The sequence below is a fragment of the Eucalyptus grandis genome, chromosome 3, assembly GCF_016545825.1.
Source record: "Eucalyptus grandis isolate ANBG69807.140 chromosome 3, ASM1654582v1, whole genome shotgun sequence".
NCBI classification, from domain to species: Eukaryota; Viridiplantae; Streptophyta; class Magnoliopsida; order Myrtales; family Myrtaceae; genus Eucalyptus; species Eucalyptus grandis.
The window spans coordinates 11,348,801-11,376,752 of NC_052614.1; the positions used below are offsets into that span (position 1 = coordinate 11,348,801).

Here is a 27,952-nt window from a genome sequence, read left to right on the forward strand (position 1 = left end):
GAACGTATGAAACTAAATAAATAGAAAGAAAAGGAAATCGATCTCAGACAAGCAAGGCAGCATCATGGCCATTGATCTGTTTCTGTGCGAATGCGAGCAGCACTATTTGGTCCCTCCATCATTCCCTCTTGACCGCCCAAAAGCAAAGGAGGAGGAAAAACGTGACCCCCGAACCATCATCTGATTTTGCCATACATCAAGAGCACACAAGATTTCACGGGTGGGTCCCACGTTGTATTTAGTGGGGCCCCCTGGTCCATGCCCTACTATCTTTCTTTTTTTCCCTTTTTTTTTGGGCTCATACCTTCAATTATGTACGAAGGGCCAACGCTTCAAGATATCCTAAGAATAGAAATGATATCCAAGTTTAGACCAAAAAAAAAAAAAAAAAGAAATGATATCCAAGCAAAAGCCCTAAAGAGAGAAGGCTCGTGGAAAGGGTGAAGAGAGAGTATCAAAGACACGCTTCCGTTTCGTGTTATCAAATGAAAGGATTTACTTCAAATTCAAATGAAAGGATTTACTTCAAATTTGTGTTAATTTGTGTTCCTTTTTCGAATCTATCGACAAAAATCCAGAAAAAAGTCGACAATACGTGGTTAGAAAGAAATCCAGTAATTTCTTCTTCTTCTTCTTTTTATGTGGGAGTTTAGATGACATATTAGAATCTGAATCACTGGTGCTTGTTGTAGACGTCTCTAATCTGATGTTTTCTAATAATATATTATGATTTTATAATGAAGTATTAACAAGGTGAAGAGAGAGGTGGTGGTGGTCCATCAAGTAGACTGCTCATTTGCCTTGCATATGAAGCAACCTTGTAATTCTCTCTCTCTCTCTCTCTCTGTGAAACATTCATGGCAAAAGAATCATGATCAGCACTCCAGCTCAAAACCCATGTGAGCTCCTCCTATCATCTCTTTTCCATTTATTTTTCACCCCCTCAAATTTTTTCATTAAATAATCAATCTTTTCCTTTTCATCAATATAAAGATCTTTGTTTATTCAACTTGAAGGTTTAAACTCTCTGTGATCTTCGAACAGACCAGGCTTGAAATTTTCCTGCTGGCAGAGTACTTTTGTTGTTTTGCTTTGTTTCTGCTAAGGGTCAAAATCCCCGTACATACAGATGTTGGGTAGTCCTATGCAGTGCGAAAAGGTTAGAGGGTGATTTTGCTGGAACCGATCAAATTTTCCCTATTTCTGTCATACGTTTTTCTCACTAAAATAATATCTTACTGCATATGTTTGAATAGTGAAATGAAAAAAGAAAAAATTCATGTGTTACTGTGCTTTTGAAGGGCTGTTTCTTGCCTTTTGCTTTAGCAGTCAAGGTTAGCTTGGAACAAAGGTATGCAATAAGAAGGCCCTGGGCTTTAGAAAAAATAACTTAAAAAAAGGAAGAGAACTGTGATTTCATCTCTCTCTTCTCTCTCCCCAGCCTATTCTCTCTCTCTCTCTCTCTCTCTTGCACGCATAAACCGCCTCCAAGCTCTGCTTAAATTAGCAAAGGGCTTTAAAGGTGATACGTATAGGTTCTGAAGCATTGCTTTTCCTTTCCCTCCGCTCTCTCTCTCTCTCTCTCTCTCTCTCTCTCTCTAACTGGCTTCGGTTAAAGTAGAGAGCGAATTCAGGTTCTCTTTCCATGTTAAAGCAGGTTTTCTAGCTCAAATAAGCTGCGACAGTTTCCTCTCTCTCTCTTTCTCTCTCTCCCTCTCTCTCCTAGAGACTGTTTTTCACGCTTTGGCACATGTAAGACTTGCGCCTTATTTGATTTTCTTCATTTTCTTTGCCAGAGAAACTTGGGAGTCTTTTCCCCTCTATGATTCTTGAAAAAGACTGATCTTTCGTGTGATAGTCTTCTTATTCATAGCCTTCTATCTTATGAGGTTTCTGGTCTATATTTGGACTAGAGCTACCGCCGCCGATCTTATTCAGTTTCCGTTCATCTTATCCTGAATAAAACAACGATTTTTCGAACAGGGACCTGATTATTCTTGAAGGTGAGGGATTTTTCAATAGCTTGAGGGAGTGATATGGAGGTTTGAAAGCAGATATGTGGAGAGGGGAGAGAGGGAGAGAGGAGAAGAGATAGTATCTGCAGTTGCGAAGAAAAGAGCCAAGAGCAAAGAAAAAGAGAGAGAGGATGAATAACAGTAGTAGCAGTAACTTGGGTTCAATCAGCAGCTCTGATCTTATCGATGCAAAGCTCGAAGAGCATCAGATTTGCGGATCCAAACAGTGCCCCGGTTGCGGACACAAGCTTGATGGGAAGCCGGTAACATATTTTTCCTTTTCTCGTCTTTGTTTCTTCTTTGGGCGAGCAAATGCGAAGTAAAGAAAATGATATCAAGAGTTTTGGCAGCGTTTTGTTAAGAAAATTACTGGTGTTTGATACAGTGAGGTGATGAACTTCAGTTAAAAGAAAAGGAAAAAAACCCCCCAAGTCTCTCTATGCTATTTTTTTTTTTTTTTTCATGCCGAAATTTTGTGGTAATTAACTTGAAGTTGGGGGAGAAAAATAAGTTGAGGGGTGTTATCGTTTTCCAGGATTGGTTAGGTCTACCAGCAGGAGTCAAATTTGACCCGACAGACCAAGAACTGATAGAACACCTCGAGGCCAAAGTGGAAGCCAAAGACATGAAATCTCACCCTCTCATCGACGAGTTCATTCCTACCATCGAAGGCGAGGATGGGATTTGTTACACCCATCCTGAGAAACTTCCAGGTCTCATTTATTTTCTCTAACCTCTCAAGAAATCTCTCTCTCTCTCTCCTCTCTCTCTCTCTCTCTCTCTCTCTCTCTCTCTCTCAAGATGTTGAATTTTTACTATATATGGTATACTGTTTCTATCGAAAAAAAGTAATTTCTTTGGCAATTTGTAGAGGTTATTTATCAATGTCTACATTGCCTAGCTAGCTTATAACTTCCTCCTTCTCCTTCTTCATGTTTGTTATGACTTTGCAGTGTTTTTGCACATGTATATTTATGGTTGGTTATACCTAAGTCAACCTAACTTTGACTTTTTGGCCACACGGTGGTGGTGTGTGTCTCTCTTTGTGTTCTTTTGTCTGAATTCTTCTCTTTCTTAGGAGTGACAAGAGATGGGTTGAGCAGGCACTTCTTCCACAGGCCGTCCAAGGCTTACACAACCGGGACACGGAAGCGGCGGAAGATCCAAACCGAGTGTGACCTCCAAGGCGGCGAGACACGGTGGCACAAGACTGGCAAGACCAGGCCGGTCATGGTGAACGGCAAGCAAAAGGGTTGCAAGAAGATACTGGTCCTCTACACCAACTTTGGCAAGAACCGGAAACCCGAGAAGACAAATTGGGTTATGCACCAATACCATCTGGGTCAGCATGAGGAAGAGAAGGAAGGGGAGCTCGTGGTATCCAAGATATTTTACCAGACGCAGCCGAGGCAGTGCAACTGGTCTGAGAGGACCATTCCCGCCACTAGCACTTCCGCTCATGCCGCCGAAGGAAGCGGCGATCCCAACAATAGTAGCAGAAGAGGCGGCGGTAGTGGTGGGAGTGGAAGCTCTTCTACTTCAAAGGAGGTGATTTCTCGGACAGATGAGATCTCCGGAAGCGCAGTTATCACTGCAGTTACCGCTGCAATTTCAAGTTACGGCACTGCCACCACCGACATTCAACAGTTGAAATCGGAACATTTTGGGTTCATCCCATTTAGAAAAGGCTTCGATGAGGTAATTTCTTAAATTTCCATGTACATTTTTGTCATATGAGTTAATATTAATATATTTATAGATATGAACCATGGTATAGACGTTGCTTTCCTCGAACCAAGGCTGAAAAGGAATCTATACCCTTCAACCTTACATGGAGTGAGTTGTTAAACTTTCGGAAAATTTTACTAGGAAGGATGAAATATCCTCATCTGTTACCAGATTCAAATTTTTAAATTGAGATCACATAGGTTGATCATGAATTTTCTCCTATAAAACTAACACAAAATGACTCCTTTTGATGCATGTGAATACATGGACAACTTGGTTGTATGAAATCAAATTTGCGTTCAACATTCTTTCCGTGACATTCTTGGATAACCCATTATCTAGATAGTTGATTATATGCTAGGAAAATTTCTTTGATCTTAAGACTGAAAAGGGTTTGCTCAAATTGAACGAAAGGGGCTTCTCATCTAGATGATTTCACGGTTGCCCTTTTCTTTCGTATTGCACATAAAATGCAACTTGGAAAATAATCACCATCAGCTAACTAAACTCTTGCTTAACAAGCGCAAGGTTTACATCACAGCAGAGAGTGAAATAAAGCAACTTAAGAAGAGAATAAAGCAACATAAAAAGGGGAAAAAACTAAGGGGAATAAGGAGAGAGTGAAAAAGGACTAGTCAGCTAGAAACTGTGTTCACAATTAAATAGTTTTAGTTGGGTTAATTACTTTTGCATACAGGTGGGAATTGGGGAAGCTTCAACCGGAAGGGAAGCCCCGACGTCCGGCACCTGTGAGGACATCAGAGATCATCATCAGTACCAGAGGTTGCATCATCCTGTGGCTCCCCATGATCATCAGCTCCATCATCAGCACCATGTCCACCACCCGATCGCCACTGCAGCATTCCACATCAGCCGGCCCTCGCACCCGATCTCTGCCATCATTGCCCCGCCTGCTCCTCTCCACCAGACGGCGGCCTCCATCAACATCCTTGATGAGGACTCATTCCATGTCTCGAGGATGATGCTCCAGAATGAATTCCAGGTACATATATAGTTTTCTAAAGTGCCCCACGTTTCTTGTTTCTTCTATATAATCACATGCGAGAAGCGTTAACTTGTGTCAGATGTTGAAACTTTTCAATTTATATATTTAACTGCTGAATTTTCAGTTAATCATGATCAAGAATTTTATTCTTCCTTGGAGTTGCATTAGCCGCTCTCTCTCTCTCTCTCTCTATAGCACACAATTATATATTCATTTAGCTTACTGCTGTTGCATGCTCATTCTAGTGTCAAATACTATATTGCAACTGCGACTGCACTCTTGTGAGTTGTGCTAGTTCAAAATGTCAGCTGAGTTGGGAGCAATTACTGTCATTTTCTCCACTCTCTTCTCCCTGTCGAAGACACTATCATGATTCAGATGCAACTTTTTATTTTGTTTTTTAAATTTCAATTCTTGACTTCTTTTCCGTTTCTTTTTTTACCAAATGAAATGAAAATACACACAGCAACAGCAGCAGCAACAGCAACATCAGCAACATCAGCAACAAGAACAACATCATAAAATGGGAGGGAGGTCAGCCTCTGGTCTGGAGGAGCTCATAATGGGATGCACTTCGTCGTCGACAGATATTAAAGAAGTGAGTTATGAACACGAAGTACTTTTTTGACTCTGAATTTCATGAGCCTTGAACTGTCACTATTCTATGCATGCAAGTAACTAAAAAGAGAGCAAAAAGAAAGAAAATAAACCCTTGTTTTTGTCCCAACAACTATTTAATAAGCTTAAAGAGAGAGACCCCAGAATCCCCTTTCTTTATTTTCTCTTTTATTTTCTTTTCCACCTTTTCCCCTTTCCTCCCTTTTCTCAGTAAGCATTTTTTGACGAGGGTATACGAGGCTTTGAACAGCATCTGCCTTAGGAAAAGAATTGCATTAAGGACGTACATTAAAGTTTGGGAAGAGTACGCATTTAGCGCTTAATTCAAAGAATTTTTATTTTGTCCACTGTCGATGTAAATAAAAAAGTTGCGGAGGCAATCTTGGACATTTGAAATCTAGAAAATCAAGAAAGGCTTTGTAAATATAAATTCTAACTGCACACATATCAATATCTTTAAGTAGGATCTGTAAATTTTTTTTTATTTCTACTAACAATGGATACAATGAAAATTCTCATTAAAAAGTATTGGCTATATAATATCTTTAGTCGCTAATTAAGGGAACTTGACACGATCATTCTATAATGATGAAAAACAATTCAATCAAGAAGTTGTTTGAATATATTTCAGTTGTCATGAGTTTAGTCTCTATATTGGTGTATTTTTTTCTAAAGTTCTTTTTTGTAAAATGTTATATTAGCTTGCCTTGATGGCTGGATTAAGAAAAACATTAGGGTTTGCTAATATAAAAAAGAAACTAGTCCTAAAATTTGAAGAAAATTAATAAAGCTGAAGGACCAAGTAGCCAAACCACTCTGAAATATCAAATAGACATTCTTGGAAAACTGAGGAGATAAAAATGGAAGAAAAATGAAAAAAAAAATATGAAGCTTTCCCAATGGGGTTGCGAGGGCAATAATTCGCAGGTGATCAGAAGGTGTGATGATAGGATTAGACAGCCTTCTTTCCCCGTAATAATTATGCTTTTGTGTCCTCCGTAACAACAGACAAACCGAGCCCTGCTTCTTCCTTCATTGTTTTCATGCGAAAAAGTAGGTCGTACGATCCCTAACCCCAAGCCAAAACCCCCTCCTTTTTAATCCTTTTCTTTTCCACATGCTCCTGCAGTTTTCTCTCTTATCTTTACTCTTCTTCTTTTTTTCTTTTTATCTTTTTATCTTTTACACCTTTCTGTTTTTCCCACGTCTTGCAGGAGTCATCAATCACGAACCCACAAGAACCTGAGTGGCTGATGAAGTACTCCCCCTTCTGGCCTGACCCTGACAATCCGGATCATCATGGGTAGGAGTGAAGAGTTACAGGGAGAGAGAGGAAAAAGAAGAAGAAGAGGAAAAAAGGGTTTCGAACAAAAATGCTCAGGGACATCATCATTATCGGCAGTATCATGAGTACTTGAAGCCCCTTCTCTAACAAGTTCTTTTCAAGCTTCGAGAGAGAGAGAGAGAGAGAGAGAGAGAGACCGAAGGACACCTACACAGTATGTACTTTGTCTTTCCACTTTGTCCTTCTTTTGTTTTTTTTTTTTGGTTATTAAGGTCTCTCTCTCTCTCTTTAAAAAAAAAAAAAAAACCAGAACTAACTGTTTAACCGTCCATGTTGGAAAGCGAGGCGTGGGGAAAACAAAGGAGAATGAAAGAGGGAAAAAGAAGGAAAAAGAAAAAGGGGAGAGAGAGGCAAAAAAAAAAAAAAAAAAAACCCAAAGAAAATGAAAGAAGCTGCCCCAGAAAAAGCTGCTCTCTCTACTGACGTTTCCGAAGGAGAAGCCAAAGACCCAATAAAGCAAAGAAAAAAAATACACCATGCATGAAAATCAGTGCCGCCATGATTACCATATCATCTTGCGTGGCTATATTCTCTCATTATTTTATTTTTTTCCCTTGCTCTCAAGAAGTTTGTGTAATCTCTTTGTTCTTGGTTACCTTTTATTTAGAAGCAAAAGAATATACCACATAATTTGTACAAATAGGAGGACAACTTTGTCGATTATGTTGTGACTATTCACTTTCTTGATCAATTGTTATGGATAGTAATTCAATATTCTTATTTTCTTTTGAATGATTGCAAATGTGTATGAATGAATTGATATACAAATGATGGTTTTATTTGATTTTTCAATTAATCATTTCATGGTATCACAAGTTTGGATCAATTGTTCTTGTTCATCCATTATTGGTGGTTGCGAAACAGCTTAATAGTCTGGTTATTATTAAGCCAACTATATATTTCTAATCAAGTCTTTCCCAGTACCAATTTTTTATACTTATGTGAAGATGCTACTTTTCATGAAATCCTAGCTTACAAGTGTAGAACTATAAAACTACATGGATTCATATATTTGTTAGTTAAGTACTTAATTAACACATACTACATCACATATTATTATCATTTTTTAAGGAGTATTTTTCCTTTTAACTCCATTAGTCTGCTGACATTTAGCATTACAACATCAAAATAGTCCTATAGATATATGACAGACAATGTATGCCCGATACGTTCTTGAGCTGTCCAAAACTTTTGTGGCAAAAGAACAAGAGAATGAGAACAGCAATTCCCCATTGAAATATTGCCTTTAATGTTTATTATCTAATAAAAGACATGGCAATGCATCAGAAATTCAGAAAGGGTACCAGCTAGAAAACCATACAGAAGTGAGACCATGCAGTAAAGTGCAGAAGAGAGAAGTTTCTACAGATGCTCAAAATCTGGACTCCTTAGTTAAGGTACTTCAATTTTATGCAAGCCTGACGGTAAGCAGATTTAAATCGGAAATACTCCTATAAAGAAATTTCAGATGAATGATTTTATTCAAGACATGCATCGAACAATAAATAGTAGTTTTTATCTCTGCTGATCTCCATCATTTAAGATGCACGGTAGCCTCAGGATGCAACAGATATCACATCTCAGCTGATATCATGTTGATAGGCGGAGTCAACAGACATCATTATGTATTAAATCAAGTCAAGATGTGGAGCTCGATGATGGCGAAGCTTTGTTTTTGATCGTTCACCCAAATATTTCACCATCTTTCGTAGCTAGAATCATGCATGGCGGTAATCATCATTCAAAGTCAATCATGCATGGTATGGTAAGTGATGTGGTTTGCCTTTGGCGCAGTAATCATGATTCATAGAATGATTTCTGAAGCAATGCTTTAATCAACACGTCACCAGTCAAAGTTAGCTGGACAATTGTTCTAATCCTCAACGAAATTATATACCGACATAATCAGTTGCCGACCACCATATCGATCTACTTGCAACTGGGCACTCATCTTTTGGATTAATAATCATGGATTCGAGTTTAGTTCACTTGCCGAAAAATCTACACCAAATACTAGTTCAAAGAATATTATCTGCCTGTCTGTCAGGTAGTAACGGAACCTTGGAATAGAGATAGAGAGCTCTCATCTCGGGCCATGCTATCGTTTTTGTTTACTTGGAGACATCAGAGACTTTGCCGCTTTGTTTTATTCTATATTCTAGCTCTTTATGCGACTACATGAGACTAGAGATATAGCTCTTGTCTTTGTGTTTCTGTGTAATAGAGAGAGAGAGAGAGAGAGAGAGAGAGAGAGAGAGAGAGAGAGAGAGAGAGAGAGAGAGAGAGAGAGAGAGAGAGAGAGAGAGAGCGCTATATGCACCATCTTTATTTGCTTCATGGGACGTGCATGAAATAAAGATAAAACTAAACAACGGGAAAAGGAGGCAGCTTCATCTTAGTTTTATAGGGAATAAAGAAGGGAACAAGAATAAGCTTTATGTCTTAAAATGACCATTTTCTCCAGCCTCTTTGGAAAACTATACTCGGTACATTCTTTCTCTTTTGTATAAATTATAGCCCGCATAAGTATTGTATTGCATAATCGAAGACCAGTATCGTATAAAAGATTACAGAAACATTATAAGTTAAGGACTGTAGCTGTGTTTTGTATATGGCTTTAACAGTGGGTTAAAGCGTTGGATGGCTGATCCGTTGTATGAGCTTAGCCTCCCACCTTAGTACCCCCTCTTGTGCGTGTGAACCAGATAAGAATAGCACTTAAAGAATGAAAAATTATACAGAGAATAACTCGCGAGGAATATCGAGCATTTAATTGGGCTATGGAAAAAATAGAAACTTAACTCTACTGCCGGGTTAAAGAATTTTCTATGTATCGGGTAAAATATACTAGATAAACCCAGTCATTAATTTACCAAAGTGGAGCGACTATGAAAATTCTATTGTACATTCTTGCTGACCAATAAATTGAATCTTGATATTTTGAACATTCCATTAAAAGTCGATGGTACTGTTTCTTCCTGCTGCACATATGATGACTGCAAAGCAAGCAACGGGGTGAAAATAACAGCAAAATTGAACTTTAGCTCCTTTCACTTGCTAGTTGGTAGAGAATCAACACACCGATAGATACATAGATGCCCTAAAGAAAGCATTTTGCTTCTCCAAGCGATGGTTAAGAGGATAATAGAAAGAGAAAGGAGATGTGCCTCTTTAAAAAGGGTAATGACAGGTCCTGCTCAGCCTGAAAAGGTGATATTCAAATTCTTCCAATCCATGGAAGATTTTGGGGGTCTCTTTCTTGGAGGGGTGGGGGAATTAGCAATAAAACTAGTGCATTAAACAGGCTTTTGGGTCTGCTGATTTGGTCCCGTAAAGAAGTTGCAGGAGGAACTTCAGTAGTGCAATGAGGAATATCACAACATGGCCAAAACCCGCCTTTTTTGAGATTCTTCCGTAAGGAATTTGTTGCTTTTTTTCAAGATGGTAGCCCACCCTTTCTTTCCCCTCATGAGCTCAAAGATGTGTAGTTTGGTCTGTACCATGGAGCTAGTTAAGTTCACTTAGGATTTATATTCTATTGCTTGCCATTTCAGGCACACTTTTTTGTTAGTGCTGTGAAGAATCCTATGACAACATATTAAGAAAAATAGAAAAGGTATTGTGACCGACTGGGGAGTACCCGGATGGTAAGCTTTGGGGTGGGTATTCCTTTAAAGTATTACTTAATTTACACGCTCTTTCCAACTTCATTTGGAACTCCGACCGTCATAATTCTCTCTTATAGTATACTCGTCTTCGTAAGTGTCACAACTCACTGACAAGGGGATCTTTGGGGGATATACATATATCACCTCATGGCTTAACCCTTCTCCTGAATAGGGGTTTGAGAGATAGCTCTCACGATTTCTCGTTTTATCCTAGAGAAAATTGGGATATCTATATTACTGCAATATCATCTATAATAATTGATCAATTCATGTTGATCAACCCTCCGAGAAGAGTACCATCCACAATAGCTCATATGAAATCTAATATTCTACCGATATTGTTAATGCGCACATGAATCCATGTTTAAAAATTAATACATGAATTGGAATTAGGATTGTACATTGTGATGGTGTACTTCGAATTGAAGACACGCTTTCAAAATTCCTAGTCCTAGCTCTAGAAATTTATCAGCACATGGCCACAGTCCTTGAGTGTGAAAGATTGTACAACCTCATTTAACTCGTTATTCGATTAGAGAGGCTGTTTATATGACTAATCATGTTTGATCTTGATCTTTATAAACGCACCAGATGCAGTTCTTATTATAAGTTTATCTATCAAGCTAATCTCAGAAGGGGATAATTAGGTTACGTCTTAAGTAATTGCGGCAGCTAAAGCCTTTTGTTCCTGAACAGTTATGGTCTCTCCATCTCCAAGAATGGAATTCACGTTGTTCTTGGTGTTGTCGATTCAAGTTAATCTCAACGCTCAGCAAGCATAATCAAAAGAGGTCCTTAGTGGCTAAATATCATGAGAGGACCTTTCTTTATGGTCCAATACTAAAGAAGTTCTCGACAGTTGACATAATTATTAGTAAACAAACATTAGGTATTAAACGTAACATACGCTGTAGAAAGAATCCATGCAGATAGAAAAATCATGGTGCGAGTTACAAAATGATTATCAGACGACAATGCGGGTAGACATTCGAAAAGCTTGACATGTCTTTGCTGCAATAAACCATATGATAATGTCGTCCAACGAAGATGCGGACTGTAGAGAATGGAATTTATACTTTTCTTTTCTCCAACGTTATCCGCTTGAGTTAGTGGCCCAAAAAATACACACGCACGAAAGAACTTTATCCCCGCGAATTGATGGAGCTGGCAGCTGAAAGATGGGCTTGAAGCCCATCAAGCCAGAGCATGAACCGTAATAAGAGGACATTTTAACTCTGAATGAGCAAGCATGTAAGCAGAGAAATTAAGAATGGCAGCCGGTTTAGTCTTATTCCCAACTCGGAATGGTGAATCGTCATTTCTTATGCAGATTTTTGGCTTTAAAGATGTTGAGTTCGGTAGTCAAATCACGTGAAGCAAGCATCAACAACGCGGTAGACAAAAAGCTACCAAAGATCCGAACCAAAACCTTACCTGACTGTGGCTTGTGGAAAAGGATACATTTTTTTATTCACAAACAGAGATGCAACTCATTAGGCTGTCACCTGTGATTTCAATCAACGTGAAAGATATCAGATACAAGGGGACTAGACAAGATCGCTTATTTTACAGTTTACCCCTCTACAAGCAACGCAGGACCATGATGGGCACAGGTTGGCAATTAGCCAGCACGCGCCTCAGGGACCAGTGTCTTCCTGACGACTGGACCACAGCCACCACAAACCCTCAAGGAAGCACAAAGGCATGACAGCTTCATTTTCTCAGGGCTACCAATTCTTTCTGTAGCAGCATCCGCGTACTGCCTGCCAAAATGACCATCAGAAATCCCACAACCCCCTTCTATATTGGCATCTGTAGTGGTAACTGCATCTCCAGGGGAACAGCAGACTGCAGTGGCTGGCCCTCGCTTGCTGTAATCTTGAACTGCCTGCTTAGTATGACATTGCCAAGGGGACTTGGAGTCAAGCAGTGAAGTTTAAAAGCATGAATACCTCTTGAGACCACCATTACATGCTAGTAATAGGGTTTAAAAATGTGGTCAAGATAATGATATAACTATTGCTATGATGGTGGAAAGCAAAACTCATGCATAAAAATCTTATTCAAGCAAGCAACTGATATAGCCTTTGAGCTTGATGTGAGAAGCATCATGCAGGAAAGAGCTGTGTAAAATAAATTACCGGCATAAAGCTTCTGAAAATTATGAAGTCAATCACTTATCTTTGAGACTACTCTAAATGAGGTAGGCCTTCTGCCCGGTCACCATACTTTTGAAGTGGTTTCAGATCAAGACACCCCATCAACTCAATTAAAGAAACAAAAACTTTTAGCAGCACTTTATGGAAGCCAACACAGCACTTATCAGTGAAAAGTAGTGTAGCAGGGTATAGCACATCAACATTCTTTTACTCATTTTAAAGAATGCTTGACTAAGTGAGTTAATTGAAACCACTTAAAAGCATAGTGGTCAGAGTGAAAGTAACCCCAAAATTGAAGAAACAATAAAGTAACTTGTCCAGTAATTCCTTCAATGACGCAACTTCATCACTTAATCAATATTGTAATGATAGCCGCGTGAACAAGATGAAGAATAAGCAGTTCTTCTCACCTTCCACTGAGAGGAAGTTAGCAGCACTCTTGGCCTTTTAGAACGCACAAATTCCAGGGCAGCACTAGGAGTCATGTGCTTATGCTTCACCTGCAATAAATGAAGCAGCCAATGTCACCCTCAATTATAAGCCAATAGTTATAAGCACAGTTGATCTGTGTGCAAACCAACAGTATCCTTAATTTAGTCCTTCTTGTATACCAAATAGCAAAGCACAACTGTTGTGCTCCTTCCTCTCCCAGCTTTGCAGTGGACATAAGTTTTTTGGCCACAGGATGCGTTTCCTGAATCACAGACAAGACAAGGTGTTGGAACAAAAGATGAGTTTTTTTTAATCTAATTAACAGCAGAACCAGATCGCCGGCCTAATGGCATTTACTGACCGCTTTTGTGAAGGATTACTTACTATAAATAAAGTCCACTGCCCGGTCAATATCAGCAAGAGAAGGAGAATAAAGATAGTCTCTTGTAGGTATCACCAAGTGATCAATTTTATAATCCTGGCGAGCACAGAACAAGGAAACTATTAAAGACCCTGAACATCCTTTTGAACATGACTTAATCAATGGGCCAAAAATCCCAGACACAGAGGAAAGAGATTACCGACACGATAAAGTGACGACGGGACCAAGGTTTCGTAAGGTTCATTGAGAGTGATGACACCGTCAACACCAAGCCGCTTCAACCGCCGAACATCCTTGCGGAATGGAACTGCGCCTAACAAAAGAAACTGGTATATATCGACCCGAATAAATAGCCCATCAGAAAAATAACAGCTTTTCTTCACCATATCAACTCTGCCCAATCTACTTTGCTCCGTTCCAAGTGTTTAATCAAAGTACTATCCGAATTATTATTCGCAATTTCTAGTGAAGCCGAGTACCCACGGTCTCAACAATTTAAGCTCAAAAACTCCAACTTTGCAATATTAACTTCTTGCGCCGCGATCTTGCAATGAGCCCCGATATTAGTTTCACAAAAGTCAACAAATTCAAAGAGACCAGAGCCCAAACACATCATTCATCACGCCACTGTATCTCATCCACCAGACCCATCAACCACCCGCAGTCATATGAATCGAGCAGAGCAAAAACTAGAAGCCGCGACTCGAAAGCGGAGAAGGAAACGACCAGCTAAAACGAGGGTTCGCGACGGATTCCGATACCTCGTCGACTTCATCCCACCACCGGAACTCGGGCTGGAGCTTGTTCCGCACCACGTTGTACAGGAGCGTCGGGTAGAACAAGACCCTCGCGCCCGCGCCCACCAGAACGCGCTTCCCGTCGAAGCCCGCCGCCCGCCGCCCGGCGGGGCGGTGGCGGGGGCCGCCGCTCCCGCCGCCCTCGGCGGCGCCGTCCGGTTCGTCAATCTTCGCCATGCCGCTCGATCTGGCGAGGAGGAGCAAACGAAACGGCTCTGCTTCGGAAGAAATTTCGGACAAAAGTCAAAACGGTTGCGTATAATCTAAAAAAATTCTCAACTTTGAATCTAGTCCAAATTTTCCCAAACTTGTTTTATGTTTAAAAGAAACCCACTTTAGATTCAGTTTCAAATCTACCGAAACTTTTTTTTTGTGTAAAAAAATCATAAACTTTAACTCTAATATCACATTTGCCCCGTTAGTTCGTCCAAAATCACGATAAGTTGTCTCTAATTTCCCAAATTTTCATATCAAAGAGCAATCTCGTTTTGGGAATAATTTTCCACGTCAATTTATTGATGTGGATTCATCACCACATAGAAACACCAAATCAAACTAGTAATGGCGATATTTGAACATAAGTTTAATTGGGATTGACTTGAGGCTCGATTGAAAATAGGTTTTTTCTTTTTTCAAACAAAAGTTTGAAGTAAATTTTAGATTAAAGTTAGAGTTGGTGATTTTTATAAATAAATAAAAAATATTTGGGTTTTGTCAGACAATAAAAAGTTCAAGGTATAACTAAGATTAAGACCTAAAGCTCAAGGTTTTTGGACAAAAAAAAAAGTTAGGGTAAAATTAAAATTAGATATAAAATTAGAAAGATTTTTTTTTTTTTTTTTAAATGAGGCAATTGATGTAACCGTAGTTCCTCCAAAACTATTAAGAAAAACATCCAAGGGTATTGGGTGAGCCGATTGATAGGTCCAAGCAAAGCTTAGCTCACCCTGCAATAGTTTTGACACCACCTTATCTCACTCATCTACCTCATTCATGTGATAGTCAGTATTGAGATATTGACATGAGTCTACCTTCCCCATTGATAGACCCTCAATTTCTATCAAGTCTTTTTCGAGTACACTATCCTACCTCACTCATCTACCTCATTCATGTGACAGTCACTATCGAGATATTGATGTGGAGACTACCTTCCTTGTTGATAGGCCCCTCAATTTTTGTCGAATCTCAGTATCAAGGTATTAATGTGGAGTCTACCTCCCCATTGATTTCTATCAAATCTATTCTTTCAAGGTGAGTGGGAATACGGGAGGTGACATTTCGGGATTTTCCATCCCAAGGTAGTTCTCCCGTTTGTTTCTTCTACATTAAGTTTTTTAAGAAGCTACTCAGGTCCAATATATTCCTATAGTGAGCGGCAGAGAGAGACAGAATTCTTCTGGCCAACAGTTAAAAAGTTCCCCATTTTTTCATTCTTTTTCTTCTCAATTCCATTCGTTTTTATGGTTTTATTTATTTATTTTGAGGAGTAGGTTGAGTGCATCATCTTCTGTCCCCAGGGACCATGGAAACAAGCTGCCACCCATTATTATCCACAGAAGCAGCACGCGTTTTGTGGCGGTGCTTTATGTTGGTTTGGATCACATCAAGGCTTTCCTTTTGAATCCCTCCATCGATGAACTCAGTACCCGCAATTCACTCTCTCACTGCTGGTGCAGGGAAAACTTCCGTATCACTGGATGTGCCGGTGATTCATTGTAAGAGCCGACGTCTGGCCCCACTTGCAATGATATCGGACGTGCCGGCGATCCGTTGTAAGAGCCGATTTCTGACCTCACTACCAATGATAGTGTCCCTTTGGGCCGCTTTGTTTCTTTTGGGCTTTGTCCAAAAAAGACGTCACTGCGAGATAAGATTAATATCACACCTTATATGGCACATTACGTTACCGGATCAAGTGAAGCGAGATTCGGTTTATTCCTACCTCCTTGGCCATTCTCGAGGTGAAGCCCCCTCCCATTTGATTGGGTCGTTACATCCATCATGTATCGTATTTCATCTAACGTGATTGGTCAATGTAAGTCGGCATGAGTTTTTCATTATGAGCTTAAAGTTTGCTTACGCTGTCTGATGATCCTCGGTTTCGCGTGTTCTGAAGCAAGCCGTGTTGGATTAGTAGGAGAAGTTCCATACGCTATGTATTGCACGATGATGCCCTGGCGAATCACGTGAGTGGCTAATAGCAATGGCTGCGTCGAGTCGTATTTAACCCGTTTTGAGAGAACTGGGAAGAAAATTAAAGAATCAATGCTCGGCAGGAGCCCATTCATGTCAACCCCGTTGGCTGGTCACGATTTATTGTGGTTGTTTCCTCCCTGGTGAACCAGTCACGTTGGAACAAGGGCAGTCTTGAATGATGCGATCTTCTTGATAGTAAATTAGATAAACTGCTGCTGCTTCTCTCTCTCTCTCTCTCTCTCTCTCTCTCGTGCATGCAATTCGCTTAAGCTAAATTGAACAGCAACTTTGCTGTTCCTGGTGTGACTAAATCCTGGGCTCAACTTCCTGTCCCATCATTGAACAGTCAACGTCTAACAGTGCTACACAATAATGGAATCCCAAAGTTAGAGCACAAGTCAAGAAATCCCGGTGGACACAACAACATGAGCAAATGCACGACAAGCTGAAACCCCACCGCTCTTTTTCCACTTTCCACTGAACAAGCTTATGTTGACAACCTTGCAAGCATAATCAGGCACAGAACACACCCTTGCAGGCTGCAGCCACCCACACCCACTACAGAAAAATGGAGAACTGGCTTTTGGCTTTTCTACTTCTGGCAGTGCCGATTGAAGCAGCATACGTCGGCGGTGGAGTCAGTGTCGGTATGGGCGGCGGTAATGCTGGTGTTGGAAGTGGGGGAGGAGGCGGAGGCGGAGGCGGAGGCGGAGGTGGAGGCGGAGCAGGCAGTGTATGGATTGGTGGAGGAGGGATCAACTCCCCAGGTCCATCAAGTTCAAGGCTGAGCGATGCATACACAGCTCTACAGGCATGGAAATCAGCGGTCACTGATGATCCAAACAAGATTATGGAGACTTGGGTTGGCTCTGATGTGTGCTCGTACAAGGGGGTGTTCTGCTCAGATTCTCAAGACGGAATGGGTCGTTTTGTTGCAGGCATAGATCTCAACAGGGCAAATGTGCAGGGAACTCTTGTCGAAGAGCTGTCTTTGCTCACTGACATGACCCTCCTCCACCTCAACAGCAACAGATTCTCAGGCTCGGTCCCTGACACTCTCAGAGATCTATCCTCTCTACAGGAGCTAGACCTCAGTAATAATCAGTTCTCGGGCCCTTTTCCTGCAGTTGCTCTTGAAATACCAAATCTCATTTACTTAGACCTCAGATTTAACAGCTTCTCCGGCCCAATACCAGAAGACCTTTTCAACAGTAAACTTGATGCAATACTTGTCAACAACAACAACTTTGAAGGCGAGCTTCCTCGGAGCCTAGGCAACTCTCAAGCTTCAGTGATCAACTTGGCCAATAACAAGTTCAGCGGAAGCATCCCGGCTAGTTTCGGTCTGATGGCCTCCAAACTCAAGGAGATCCTTTTTCTGAACAACCAGTTATCAGGATGCGTTCCTGAGGGAATCGGGTTGTTCGCTGAGATGAAAGTCTTCGATGTGAGCTACAACACATTGATGGGTCATTTGCCCGATACGCTCTCTTGCTTGAGCCAGGTTGAAGTCCTGAACTTGGGGCACAACCGGCTGTCAGGGGAATTACCCAACCCGATCTGTTCGCTCAAAAGCCTCATGAACTTGACAGTGGCCTACAATTTCCTGTCTGGGTTAAGCCAGGAATGCACGAAGCTGTTCTTTAGGAGCGTGGGCTTCGATTTCTCAGTCAACTGTATTCCTAATAAGGATATGCAGAGGCCTCAACCAGAGTGTTCTTCCATACCAGGAGGAGGGCTGAGTTGTCTAAGAGTACCTTCGCCCCGACCCCTTGTTTGTGGCGGGGGGGCTGTTCCCTCTGGGACAGCTTCAGATCTGGCCTTCGAGTCACCATGAGTTGAGAGTCACCCAAGTATCAACAGGTTGGTTATGGCTGTCTACAATTAATGATGTCGTGGTTCAGGGCATACTGTCATAATTTTCTGATATGCTAGTTTAAACTTTTCGTGGAAACTGTACTGGATAAGATATGTCTTTAAATTGACGGGGTTTTTGAGCCTGTAGGCTATATACGTGCAGGTTCACCACGTTATATGTTCATTGACTGGGAAAGGCGGATATAATAATCACAACTTGCAATTGTTCAAAGAATGTCTTATACTGTCTTCTGGAGCATCTGCCATTTTTCTTAAATACTACCGCCACAATTAGATTTGTTACACTTACAGATCCGTAGTAGAGACACTAACACCCAAAATTCAGCCCCATAAGTCGCACGCTGCCAAAAGGAGGAACAAGAAGAAAATGTGCAACCAGGAAGGCGCGAAAAAGAGAGACCGAAAAAAAAATACATAGCGCGGCTTCCCAGCAAAATTTTCATGTTGCATCTCGCAGATACTCGTGCACCATAAAAAGAAAATGGTTATGTTAGCAAAAGAGTGAGGAAGGGCTTGGAAGTTTCAGTTCATTAGCACGAAGATGATTATCTTCAGATCTGCATGATATTCAGAAATATATGTAAAGAAGTTTTGAAGGTTTTGAATTCCTTGGTCAGAGAAGACAAAAGTATCACGATTTTGCAAAAAGAAATGCACCATAGACATATTTTATCAATTTGGAAGCTCACACCAAGCCTGTGAATACAGGGAAGAAAAGGCATTATTCATGTCAGTACTACGAAATATAGGACATAAACCTACCATCAGATGGTTGGTGTACTGCACCGTCATATTTGAAGTTTGCAGGTTACTTCAACCTCAAAACACCATAGTGTTGAGAAATAGGTCTTACACACTGCATACGTGCCCAACAAATTACAGTATGAAGTGTAGCTCCATTTGCTCATCTTATTGAAAGTAAAATCACATTAAGTCAGTGCCTGGCAATGGCAACGATGAATGATTAGGGCAGAAAAGAATCGTGTTCATCGAATGCAAATCAATGTGTCGCATCCACGTTCTCGTGCTTCAGAGTTTTGACATCATTGTCATCAAGAAATGTAGTACATAGGGTTCGGGAGCTTGAAAGACCGTTTTGCAATAGCAAAGCCTAGCAAATCACTCCATTGGTCTCCAGAGCTCCCATGAATTGTATAACCCTGGCTTTCCAATTCAGACCTCTTCTCTGATTTATAGACAGTTGCAGGTTTACCTTGATCGGTAGCATTCCTGATTTTATAAAAAGAATGGGAGAATTCCAAATCAAATGTACAAATATACAAAGTAGTACATGATATTGCTATCATATTTAAGAAAGGGATGAAAGCTAGAGAACAGTATCTTTATTTCATTATTTTACCTCAAGATAAGCCTTTTCCAGTCACTGTACCCAGCATATAGAAGATTTGTTTCCGTAACGTTTCTTTGATGTTCACTGCGCCCGGTCAGCAGAAAGATCGTGAAACCCAGCTGTTGAAGCTCCTTGTACAAACTGAAGCTCGAGGGTAAAGCAGGGGCCTCCGCCAAATCCACCCAACCATCAAAAGAGTTCTCATCAAAGACCTCCGATCTACATTTACAATAAAACAAGTCAACAACTATTTGGGAGGAGTATCCTGTTACAAGGGAAGAAAAAGAACAGCCAAATCCTAAGCAGATCAGGTAACATAGAAATCAGACCACACCCTTGGCAAACATTTGTAACCAACTAGGAACTCCAAGCATGAACTGGACAATGGAGAAGTTACTAAGAGTAGTATATCATCCAAGAACAACTTAAGCATAAAAGTGGATCTGTTCAATGCATCTAGACTGACTTTATTGTTATCATCTTTTCTGGTATGTAAGTGAACCTCTAAATACTCCACCAATGGAAACAAGGGTTGACTACTCCCATCACAAGCCACCAAAGAGAAACATCAGGCCTTCAACAACTTAGTAAACCTATCACAACCACCGGGATATTACTTCAGCCCAATAATCGAACAGATGAGCAACAAAACTGACGATGAATCAAAATGAATTATTTTATTCATTCTCATCTCATGTAGCTGATAAAAGCTTCCTCCTCGATGAGAAAGAAGTGCCTTTAAGAATAAATATCGAATTGATTAACTGCATGAAAGAGGAGAATGTGTTGCAAAACTTCTCCATAATCCATGTAATGCTTGGACTCTTTTTCACATAGAGCTCATTCCACCAGCAGTCACATGATGACATTTTGAATTGTTCAAAGCAGCAATGTTAACACTGTGATCAGGTAATGCACAAACTCAGCAAACTGAACCAATTGGTCCAGAGATGGTGGCATCTCTGTTTATCCAATCACGAAAAGCATAGAACAGAATTACTCATTCACAACTTCGAAGAGGTGCTTGCTGAGCTCTTCGGTGGCTTAAATTTGGTACTAATGACATTTTAGCTTGCACCCGTTAGTGAGTGCTTCTAAATTTTCAGGTGATCTTCGCCTACGGGAGTCCTCAAATAGTAACATCCTCTAAAGCTCAACTCTGTCTCCAAGCTTAGTACATCAGAATTGAGGATCATTCCAGCACATCGAACAAAAACAGGAATGGGTTAACCCAGAATGTCTCTCGCAAAGATGCGATAGAGGTACGAATCGTGCAGTTGAAAAGCTAGAGAAACAAGGACCGACTTATTAGCACAAAGTCGGGTATTCGCTTCCGTAACCGAAACGAGCAACATCAGACCAAGCTTGATCATGAAATGTAAAAGGGTAACTGCCATTGTTAACAGCTCATCCAATTCGCTCTAAAATGGATGAATTTGGACCCTCAAGCTTGTAGTTTTGTAAACACCTGACCATATTTAGGTCCTTCGCCAACTAAAGTAAGCCTCCACCGTCAAACGAATGTAACTCCAGGCGCACGCGTTCCACGTGTCGCGATCCTACTGGCTAGATCCATAGGCATAGCAACCAATAGGCAACAGCATAGACTAAATTCACTTGCTCACCAGCAACACGGTAAAAAAAAGGTTAAGCGCATCAGAACCGCACGCATCACGAGACCGAACGCGGCTCGAAGAAGAAATCAGCGAATCCAACGGCGGCGACGGCGAGATCATCGCCGGCCCGGGCGCGGCCGAACTTACCCGAACCCGTGGGCCTCGTAGTAAGGCAGATTGGAGAGCAGCGTCTCGTCGATGTCGAACACCCAGGCGTCGCTCCCGTCGCCGGCGATCTCCACGGCCCGGGCGAACTCCGACGAGTAGTTCGCGACGATCGCCGAGTCCGACGCGTAGCGGTCGCTGCTCATGTAGGCGGCGACGAGCTGCTCGCACCGCGGCGGGACCTGGTCCCAGCTCCCGGCGTTGTTCGTCTCGACGGCGAGCCGCCAGCTCTCGCAGTAGAGGCCGTCGTCCTTGAGGACCTTCCGGTCGCCGGCGAACGGCGGCTTCGAGTAGAGGCGGATGAGCGGCTGCGACGAGGAGGCGGACGCGAGGCTGACGAGGAGGAGGAGGAGGAGAAGGGGGGAAAGGAATCGGCGGGGCGCCATGGACGGAGCCGGAAGGTCCATGGAACGATTGCCGGGCGAGCAGATAGAGAGAGAAAGAGAGGGGGACACCGTGGTTAAAACAATTGACAGGCGAGGAGAGAGAGAGAGAGAGAGCGCACGTGCTTCTTGTCCGGTAGGAAATCAATTTTTTTCCTTCTCTTTTTTGGTAGAGAAAAGATTTTGCAGCAACATATTTAGTTTATGAAATGCATTTGATATCATTATTGGTGATTCTAGTGTCTGAATATGGATTGCATTTTTCAGCAAAAGAAATATTTTAAAAGTGCTTTGAAATCGTTATCGTGAGTACATGTCAAAAAAAAAAAGAGTCAAAATTTTACTTTATGTAAATGACGTTATGTCACATGATACGAAGGATAAGAAGATAAAATAATATTTTAATTACATTTAGATTCAGCATCACATCTTGTCCCAGGGACTTTCGATTATCATGATTAGATTTCGTTTCTGCTTATTGTTCGCACTTATTCTCACTCATAAGTATCATGTCTCCAACCTTAATAACCTAAGGTAATATCTATTATTTACTTGAGTGGATGAGTCGACTTACTATCGTTTTTCATTTTGTAGTTTCATGCTAGTGTAGGTTTTGACGTTCTCTTTACTTTTACATGGAAGAGTTCGGATGAACTTTGAAAACAAATTTTAGATACAATACAAATGTTGAAAGCCAAAACTTTATAGGAGAATGCAAATTGTATTTGATAAAAACCCATTTACGAAATAACTTTAGGTGGAGTAGTGTTTGGTAAGCTTTTTTTTTTTTTTTTGCAAAGAGCTTTCACTATAATATTTATTATTATTATTATTATTATTAGAAAGAAATCAAACCCTTCACAAACTCAACTGAAAGGGTTTAGGCGGTTGGCAAACAGATCTAACGTTGGTGACCTATGGCTGAAGTTGCACAACCTCAGGCAACCCTAGTGAGGGTCATGCAACCCAAGTGAGGGTTGTTTGTGGTCATGCAACCTCAAGTAGCCATCGCCTGGGTCACACAACCTTACGCAATAGGTGGTCATCACGTAGGTTGCGTGACCTCACGACCCCTCGGTAGTCTCTCGTTGGCCCTCTCCAATTGTCCTTGCCAAGAAGATGAATAGTAGTAATGATGGGCAAAACCAAAATTAAAAAATTGGTGATGATATTGTTGGAAGAAAAAAATTATTTAACCCTAATTTTAGCATTCCATAAATACTATTTCAAAAAACTTTGAAGATATCTTGACATTTCCTTAAAAGGGCTTTAAAGGCGGAAAGTTCATTGCCAAAACTTAACCAAATACACTAATAGTTCATTTTAAGATGCATTTCGCAATAAAAACATTAAAAGAAAGCTTCATTTATAAAGATAAATTAGAATTCATGATTCTTGCATTTATCATGGGTCATTTCCTAGAGCTTTTATGATGTGGCCATGTTCTTTGCCCAATATGGCTGAACTGTTTAATGTTCTCGGACGATTATGATTTTATTTATTATTGATTTACTTTATTGGCCTAATTCCCTAAAAATATCCCTCCTTTAGATGCAGTCTTAATTTTATCCCGAGCTCTTTTTTGTAAAAAAAAGAAATCTTACCTAAAAGATATTATCTTCTTTGATTCTAATCTCAAATCTGTCTCCATTAACCGTTCATAAAAAAATTGCCATTAGTTGCTTGATGTGGCATTTTCATGTCAGTAACAAATCCACATAAGTAAGGTAAGATGACAAATCATTTTGAAAATGAAATTGATCTTTAATGTGAGAATAAGAGTACTAAGAGATAGCTAACAAATTTTTTTAGATGGAAGGTGGACAAAGAGAGAGAGAGAGAGAGTCCAAAGTAGAATTGGGACTAGACCTATAATTGAGGTGGGAATTAGGACTCACTTTATTTATGTGCTCATTTTGAATTATGCACGATCATTTAGGTGCACATTAGGAATAAAATAGGCCAAGATGTGCGACAAGAGCTTTCCACAAAAAAGAAAAGGTACCAACAATAAGGCGTTAGGCTTTCTAACACAATCAAATTCCCGAATTCAACAATCTCTAATTCATAAAAAGTAAAGTGCTCTCCCGTGCTTTTCTTAAGTTCCTAGCCAATTTAGATAACAAGTTATTATCGATTCTAAGAAAACAATTCATTAACCATTAATCTAAAAATTAAGTTGTGATTGGTAAGGTTTGCAAGATTGACGAATCCGCAATCTCACGAGAGGATTAATAGGGTCTACCTAGCAATTCGTTGAACTTACTCAGGATTCACCTCGGGAGGATCGCAAGGATGACAATTTAAGTGAGTTTTTATTCTCCTAGAAAGCCTAGATGGGAAGGAGGGGTGGCCGGGAAGATGGGCTCCGTTGTGCCTTCATGAGTATTCTATGTTTGGGACATCGGAGGCTTTGATTAACCCCCAAATCACAAAGCACTAAAGAAAATAAGTAGTTCAGCATGAAGTTTGTTTGCTGGGGACAAGAGTAAGAGAATGCAATGTTGTGACCATTGTCCTTTCATTTTTCAAGAATTTGTCTTGGTATTGCAACTATACTTTTGAATTTATTGAATTTATGTCAATTTAGTGTTAAACTTTCAATTTGACCAATTTAATTCTAAAACTTTGACGATTTGCTAATTTTAATCATTCTAACCAATTTTGATTGAAATTATTGATGTAGTGGTCTAGCCAACACCAATCATTCTATGTGGAAAGACCACCATCGATTTGGACAAATTTTGCAATTTTTAAAAATTTTCTAGATTTTTTTTTCAACTTTGGGATAGCGAGGGCCATGGTCCTCACCTAGGGCACCAAGGCCTTTGCCCATGGCTGACAAGGCGTCCCTAGATCAGGCGACGGTCATTGGATCAGAGTTGGAAAACAAAAGAAAAGGAAATAAGAAAACAATAAGAAAAATTAACAAAAAAAATCGAACCGGTCGCCCACTGAGGTCGACTAGTGCGGCTCATAATGAAGGGGAATATCCAGTCGGATTATTCATTAGAGAGTGACGTGCGGCATCCCTCTTGCTTCCATCATCTTTCTCTAACGTAACAAATCAATGTTGTTTTATATTCATGGTTTGTCTTGCGTTTCCTGTCCACCAATGACGAAAATTTTTACAGAGTGGATAAATTCTCGTGCCTGTAAGTCGTAACGTAATCTCATTAATCTCATGATTTAAATAAGACTCGAGGCGAAACTTTGGTGAATGCATACCAAATGAGGGTTGTTAATTCTAATCTATGGGCACCACTAGATTAATTATAATCTATACATGTTTCTAGAAGAATATTTTTATTCCCAAGTCCATGTCAAACAAACAGATAAATTTCCTTTTTGCAATCTAATTGACCATTCAAATCCAACGCATCGTTGTCTTGGTCACCACTCGAATGTGTTGTCATCGTTATCGCTAATGCTGTTTGCTGAGGAAACTTCCACTTCGCATCACCAAATCCCTGTTCAATTTGATGAGATGCATCGAGTTGGACTTGGCGTGTTGGCGAACATCTTTAGAACCCCTAATCTACCCGAAATGCCACGTGGAACATTGGATGTTTCACAAACACCACGTAATTACAATAAATTCGTAGTGGCAACTAGGGGTGTCAAAAACTGAACCAAATCGAATTGAAAAACTCAATTTTTTTGGTTCGATTTTCATTCGGTTCGGTTCTCATTAAAAACTGAAATTTTTGTTATTAGTTCGGTTTTTATTGGTTAACCGAACAATGGAACCGAATCAACCGACAAACCGATAACAGCTTATTTCTTGGAAATGAAAAATATATACAACAGAAAAAAAAAACGAAAAAAAAAAAAAATGCAAAAAGTTGAAAACCAAAAACCGAAAAATCAAAAAATCTAACCGAACCGAAATTTTGGTTGGGTTTGTATTCGGTTTGGTTCAGAAGTTTTCCTAACAATTTGGTTCGATTCGATTTTTTTACACTCTAGTGGCAACAACTCTTCATAATACACGTGTTAACATAACTTGATACAAATCAACACAATCCTGTGTGGCCGAGATTATAACGGATGTGCTTTGCGTGATTGTTGATCGATGCGGCGCTTGGTATGCCTTGGGCTCTTAAGCTTCTCTTGAATGCATAAAAATAAGAAAAAGTGTCAAAAAAAATTTAAATCTTCTATATTTATGTCAATTTAGTTCTAAACTTTATATTAATGCCAATTTAGTTATAAACCATTTTATTTGGTGCGAATGAATGGCTGGATTTTGCTGACTACATGCTCGTTAGTTGACATGGTATGATCAACGCTAACATAAACAATTTCTAATAATATTTTAATATTTTTTGAATTTTTATTTTATTTTATTTTCTCTTTTTCTTTTCTTTTTCTTTTTCTTTTTTCTTTTCCTCCCCCTGCCTCTAACTAGCTGCCGGATCGCAACAACTGGCCAAAGGCAATGCCCCATGAGGCTTGAGCCCTTGCAAGAGGCCACGAAGGCTGCTCGCATTAGGTGATAAGGCTTGCCCTCACTGAATCGGTGAGGTCAAGTCTCGTCGACCATGGAGGCCCGACCTTGCTAGATTTGGCGAAGTCAACCTCACTAGTGGCCGATGAGGCTCACTAGAGGTTGGCGAGGTCATGTTGCCTCTAATCAATCATCGAGGTCTAGCGATCGGCTAGAGGAATGAGGAGGAGAAAAAATAATAATAAAGAAATAAAATAAAATAAAATAAAAATTCGATTTTTTTTTTTATTAAAAGTGGTTCGCATTAACATTGATTGTGTCATGCATCCTACTAGTGCCCAATCAACAAAATCTAGCTAAAATTAGCCGAAAAAATTGATTGGCACAAAATTAAAAGATTTAGAACTATATTGACACCAATAAAAAATTTATGACTTAATTGGCACAAATACAAAAATTTTAGGATTTTTTTGACGTTGTTCCCATAAAAATCTAATGCATGTGCCAATAGATCGACCAACCAACACCATGCAAGCTAAAACGAGAGAGATCGAGAGATTAAGAAACTACTCTTATCGCGGATTTCGACGGTGACACATCCATAAGCATGAGACTAGGGCGTTGAAACTCACTCACTGAAATAATTTGTTCATCTAGCGTCATATTGATGAGCTTAGGTAGCTAAAGAGGCCTGAAAATTACAGTGATCGGTTTTCCAATCTCTTGTTTTTCTAAAAACGTGCAACAATGGGTGGGGAAAAATCGCTCCATAGTCAATAGGTAGGTTTACCCAACTCCGGGCCGTGGCACCCGATCGTAGTCATGGCATGGGGCGAGTGGATTCCGGATAATGTTTGCCTCCTTTATGTTATGGCAGCTGCTGAAAAATGTTTAATAAATTGATATCTGTGTCGCACTCAATTTCTCTCTTTATTCGTTCTGGATTTTTTTAACCGATGGTTAAGAACAAGTTCTAAAAAAAAACACTATTTTTCTGCTGTATATATAATATAGTCATCGAATTATTTTCTTTAGTAGGGTTGATAAAGATGAGCATGATAATCATTCTATTTCTATTCTAAAATTATTTTTTTCATTTCAGACTAGTTTTTGGAATAAAAATGCATTTGCTAAAATTATTTCATTTCTCAAATTTTGAAATGGATTTTTGCTTCGAAAATAGGTTTAATAATAAAAATCATAAGTAAAATTTACTTCTTTGTTTCTTGAATTGAATTGAAAAATAAAAATTCTTATCATTATTCATCCTCACTGCTAATCAGTCGCCCATCTGCCATCGTCGACCGCCATCCATCATTCGCCAGTTCAGCGTTCGTCGCCTGCCACTCACCATCATCTTATGGTCATCACTTATCATCGTCGCCATTCACTGATCGTTGCCCACTGTTGCTGTTTGTCGTTTGTCATCGTCGATCGCCGGCCATCGATTGTTGTCTGCCGTTCGTTGGTCGCCGTCCGCCCCGTCGCCGTTTGCCATTTGCCGATCGCCGTTCGTCGCTGCTTGAGAGGACAAATTTTATGTCGTTATCAAACGAATTTTTATTCAGAGAATATAAATTTTGCATCTTTATCAAATGTGTATTTTTACTTAAAAAATCATCTAAAAATAGAAATGCAAAAATTTATTTCTTTTCCAGAAATCTGGTCAGGATGATTATCATTAGCTAATTCATTTCATTTTATTAATTCCATAATTTGTGGGCGTTGATTAATTCCCACCCCACCATTAAATACCGACCAGA

At 40.1% G+C, this 27,952-nt stretch overlaps 4 protein-coding genes across 7 annotated transcripts; 2 read left to right on the forward strand and 2 right to left on the reverse strand.

Moving 5' to 3' along the window:
- The first annotated feature begins 773 nt into the window (after positions 1-773).
- On the forward strand, positions 774-7,444 carry LOC104436544 (NAC domain-containing protein 75). Of its 4 annotated transcripts, none has more exons than XM_010049355.3 (7): positions 774-899; positions 1,984-2,278; positions 2,551-2,728; positions 3,094-3,713; positions 4,441-4,746; positions 5,216-5,347; positions 6,582-7,444. In XM_010049355.3, the coding sequence occupies exons 2-7, from the start codon at positions 2,147-2,149 to the stop codon at positions 6,672-6,674; spliced, it is 1,461 nt and encodes a 486-aa protein (XP_010047657.1). In that variant the 5' UTR covers positions 774-899; positions 1,984-2,146; the 3' UTR covers positions 6,675-7,444. The 4 variants fall into 4 exon arrangements, with proteins under 4 accessions (XP_010047657.1, XP_039166170.1, XP_010047656.1 ...); XM_039310236.1 differs by lacking the exon at positions 774-899 and adding an exon at positions 1,003-1,159; XM_010049354.3 differs by lacking the exon at positions 774-899 and adding an exon at positions 1,234-1,522.
- A 4,381-nt stretch (positions 7,445-11,825) lies between these two features.
- LOC104436545 (phosphatidylglycerophosphate phosphatase PTPMT1) lies at positions 11,826-14,415 on the reverse strand. The gene is made up of 6 exons (XM_039308364.1): positions 14,115-14,415; positions 13,557-13,679; positions 13,356-13,449; positions 13,151-13,233; positions 12,950-13,039; positions 11,826-12,268 (listed from the first exon to the last, which is right to left on the reverse strand). Exons 1-6 carry the CDS (start codon positions 14,325-14,327, stop codon positions 12,002-12,004), a joined length of 870 nt encoding a protein of 289 aa, XP_039164298.1. The 5' UTR covers positions 14,328-14,415; the 3' UTR covers positions 11,826-12,001.
- A 1,996-nt stretch (positions 14,416-16,411) lies between these two features.
- Positions 16,412-18,435, forward strand: LOC104436546 (leucine-rich repeat extensin-like protein 4). Its single transcript, XM_010049358.3, has one exon. The coding sequence runs from the start codon at positions 16,915-16,917 to the stop codon at positions 18,181-18,183; it is 1,269 nt and encodes a 422-aa protein (XP_010047660.2). The 5' UTR covers positions 16,412-16,914; the 3' UTR covers positions 18,184-18,435.
- Positions 18,436-18,958: 523 nt separating this feature from the next.
- Positions 18,959-21,815, reverse strand: LOC104436547 (acid phosphatase 1). The gene is made up of 3 exons (XM_010049360.3): positions 21,339-21,815; positions 19,585-19,794; positions 18,959-19,454 (listed from the first exon to the last, which is right to left on the reverse strand). Exons 1-3 carry the CDS (start codon positions 21,761-21,763, stop codon positions 19,277-19,279), a joined length of 813 nt encoding a protein of 270 aa, XP_010047662.2. The 5' UTR covers positions 21,764-21,815; the 3' UTR covers positions 18,959-19,276.
- Positions 21,816-27,952: the final 6,137 nt, after the last annotated feature.

Bases quoted from the DNA above. Each gene is read 5' to 3' on its own strand.
- LOC104436544 (XM_010049355.3), top strand. From the start codon at position 2,147: ATGAATAACAGTAGTAGCAGTAACTTGGGTTCAATCAGCAGCTCTGAT. The intron at 2,729-3,093 runs GTCTCATTTATT...TCTCTTTCTTAG, and splicing joins CCATCCTGAGAAACTTCCAG to GAGTGACAAGAGATGGGTTG. The intron at 4,747-5,215 runs GTACATATATAG...AAATACACACAG, and splicing joins TGCTCCAGAATGAATTCCAG to CAACAGCAGCAGCAACAGCA.
- LOC104436545 (XM_039308364.1), bottom strand. From the start codon at position 14,327: ATGGCGAAGATTGACGAACCGGACGGCGCCGCCGAGGGCGGCGGGAGC. The intron at 13,680-14,114 runs GTATCGGAATCC...GATATATACCAG, and splicing joins GGTGGGATGAAGTCGACGAG to TTTCTTTTGTTAGGCGCAGT. The intron at 13,040-13,150 runs GTATACAAGAAG...CATTTATTGCAG, and splicing joins CAGTTGTGCTTTGCTATTTG to GTGAAGCATAAGCACATGAC.
- LOC104436546 (XM_010049358.3), top strand. From the start codon at position 16,915: ATGGAGAACTGGCTTTTGGCTTTTCTACTTCTGGCAGTGCCGATTGAA.
- LOC104436547 (XM_010049360.3), bottom strand. From the start codon at position 21,763: ATGGACCTTCCGGCTCCGTCCATGGCGCCCCGCCGATTCCTTTCCCCC. The intron at 19,795-21,338 runs GTAAGTTCGGCC...TTGTAAATGTAG, and splicing joins TACGAGGCCCACGGGTTCGG to ATCGGAGGTCTTTGATGAGA. The intron at 19,455-19,584 runs GTAAAATAATGA...TTATAAAATCAG, and splicing joins TGGAAAAGGCTTATCTTGAG to GAATGCTACCGATCAAGGTA.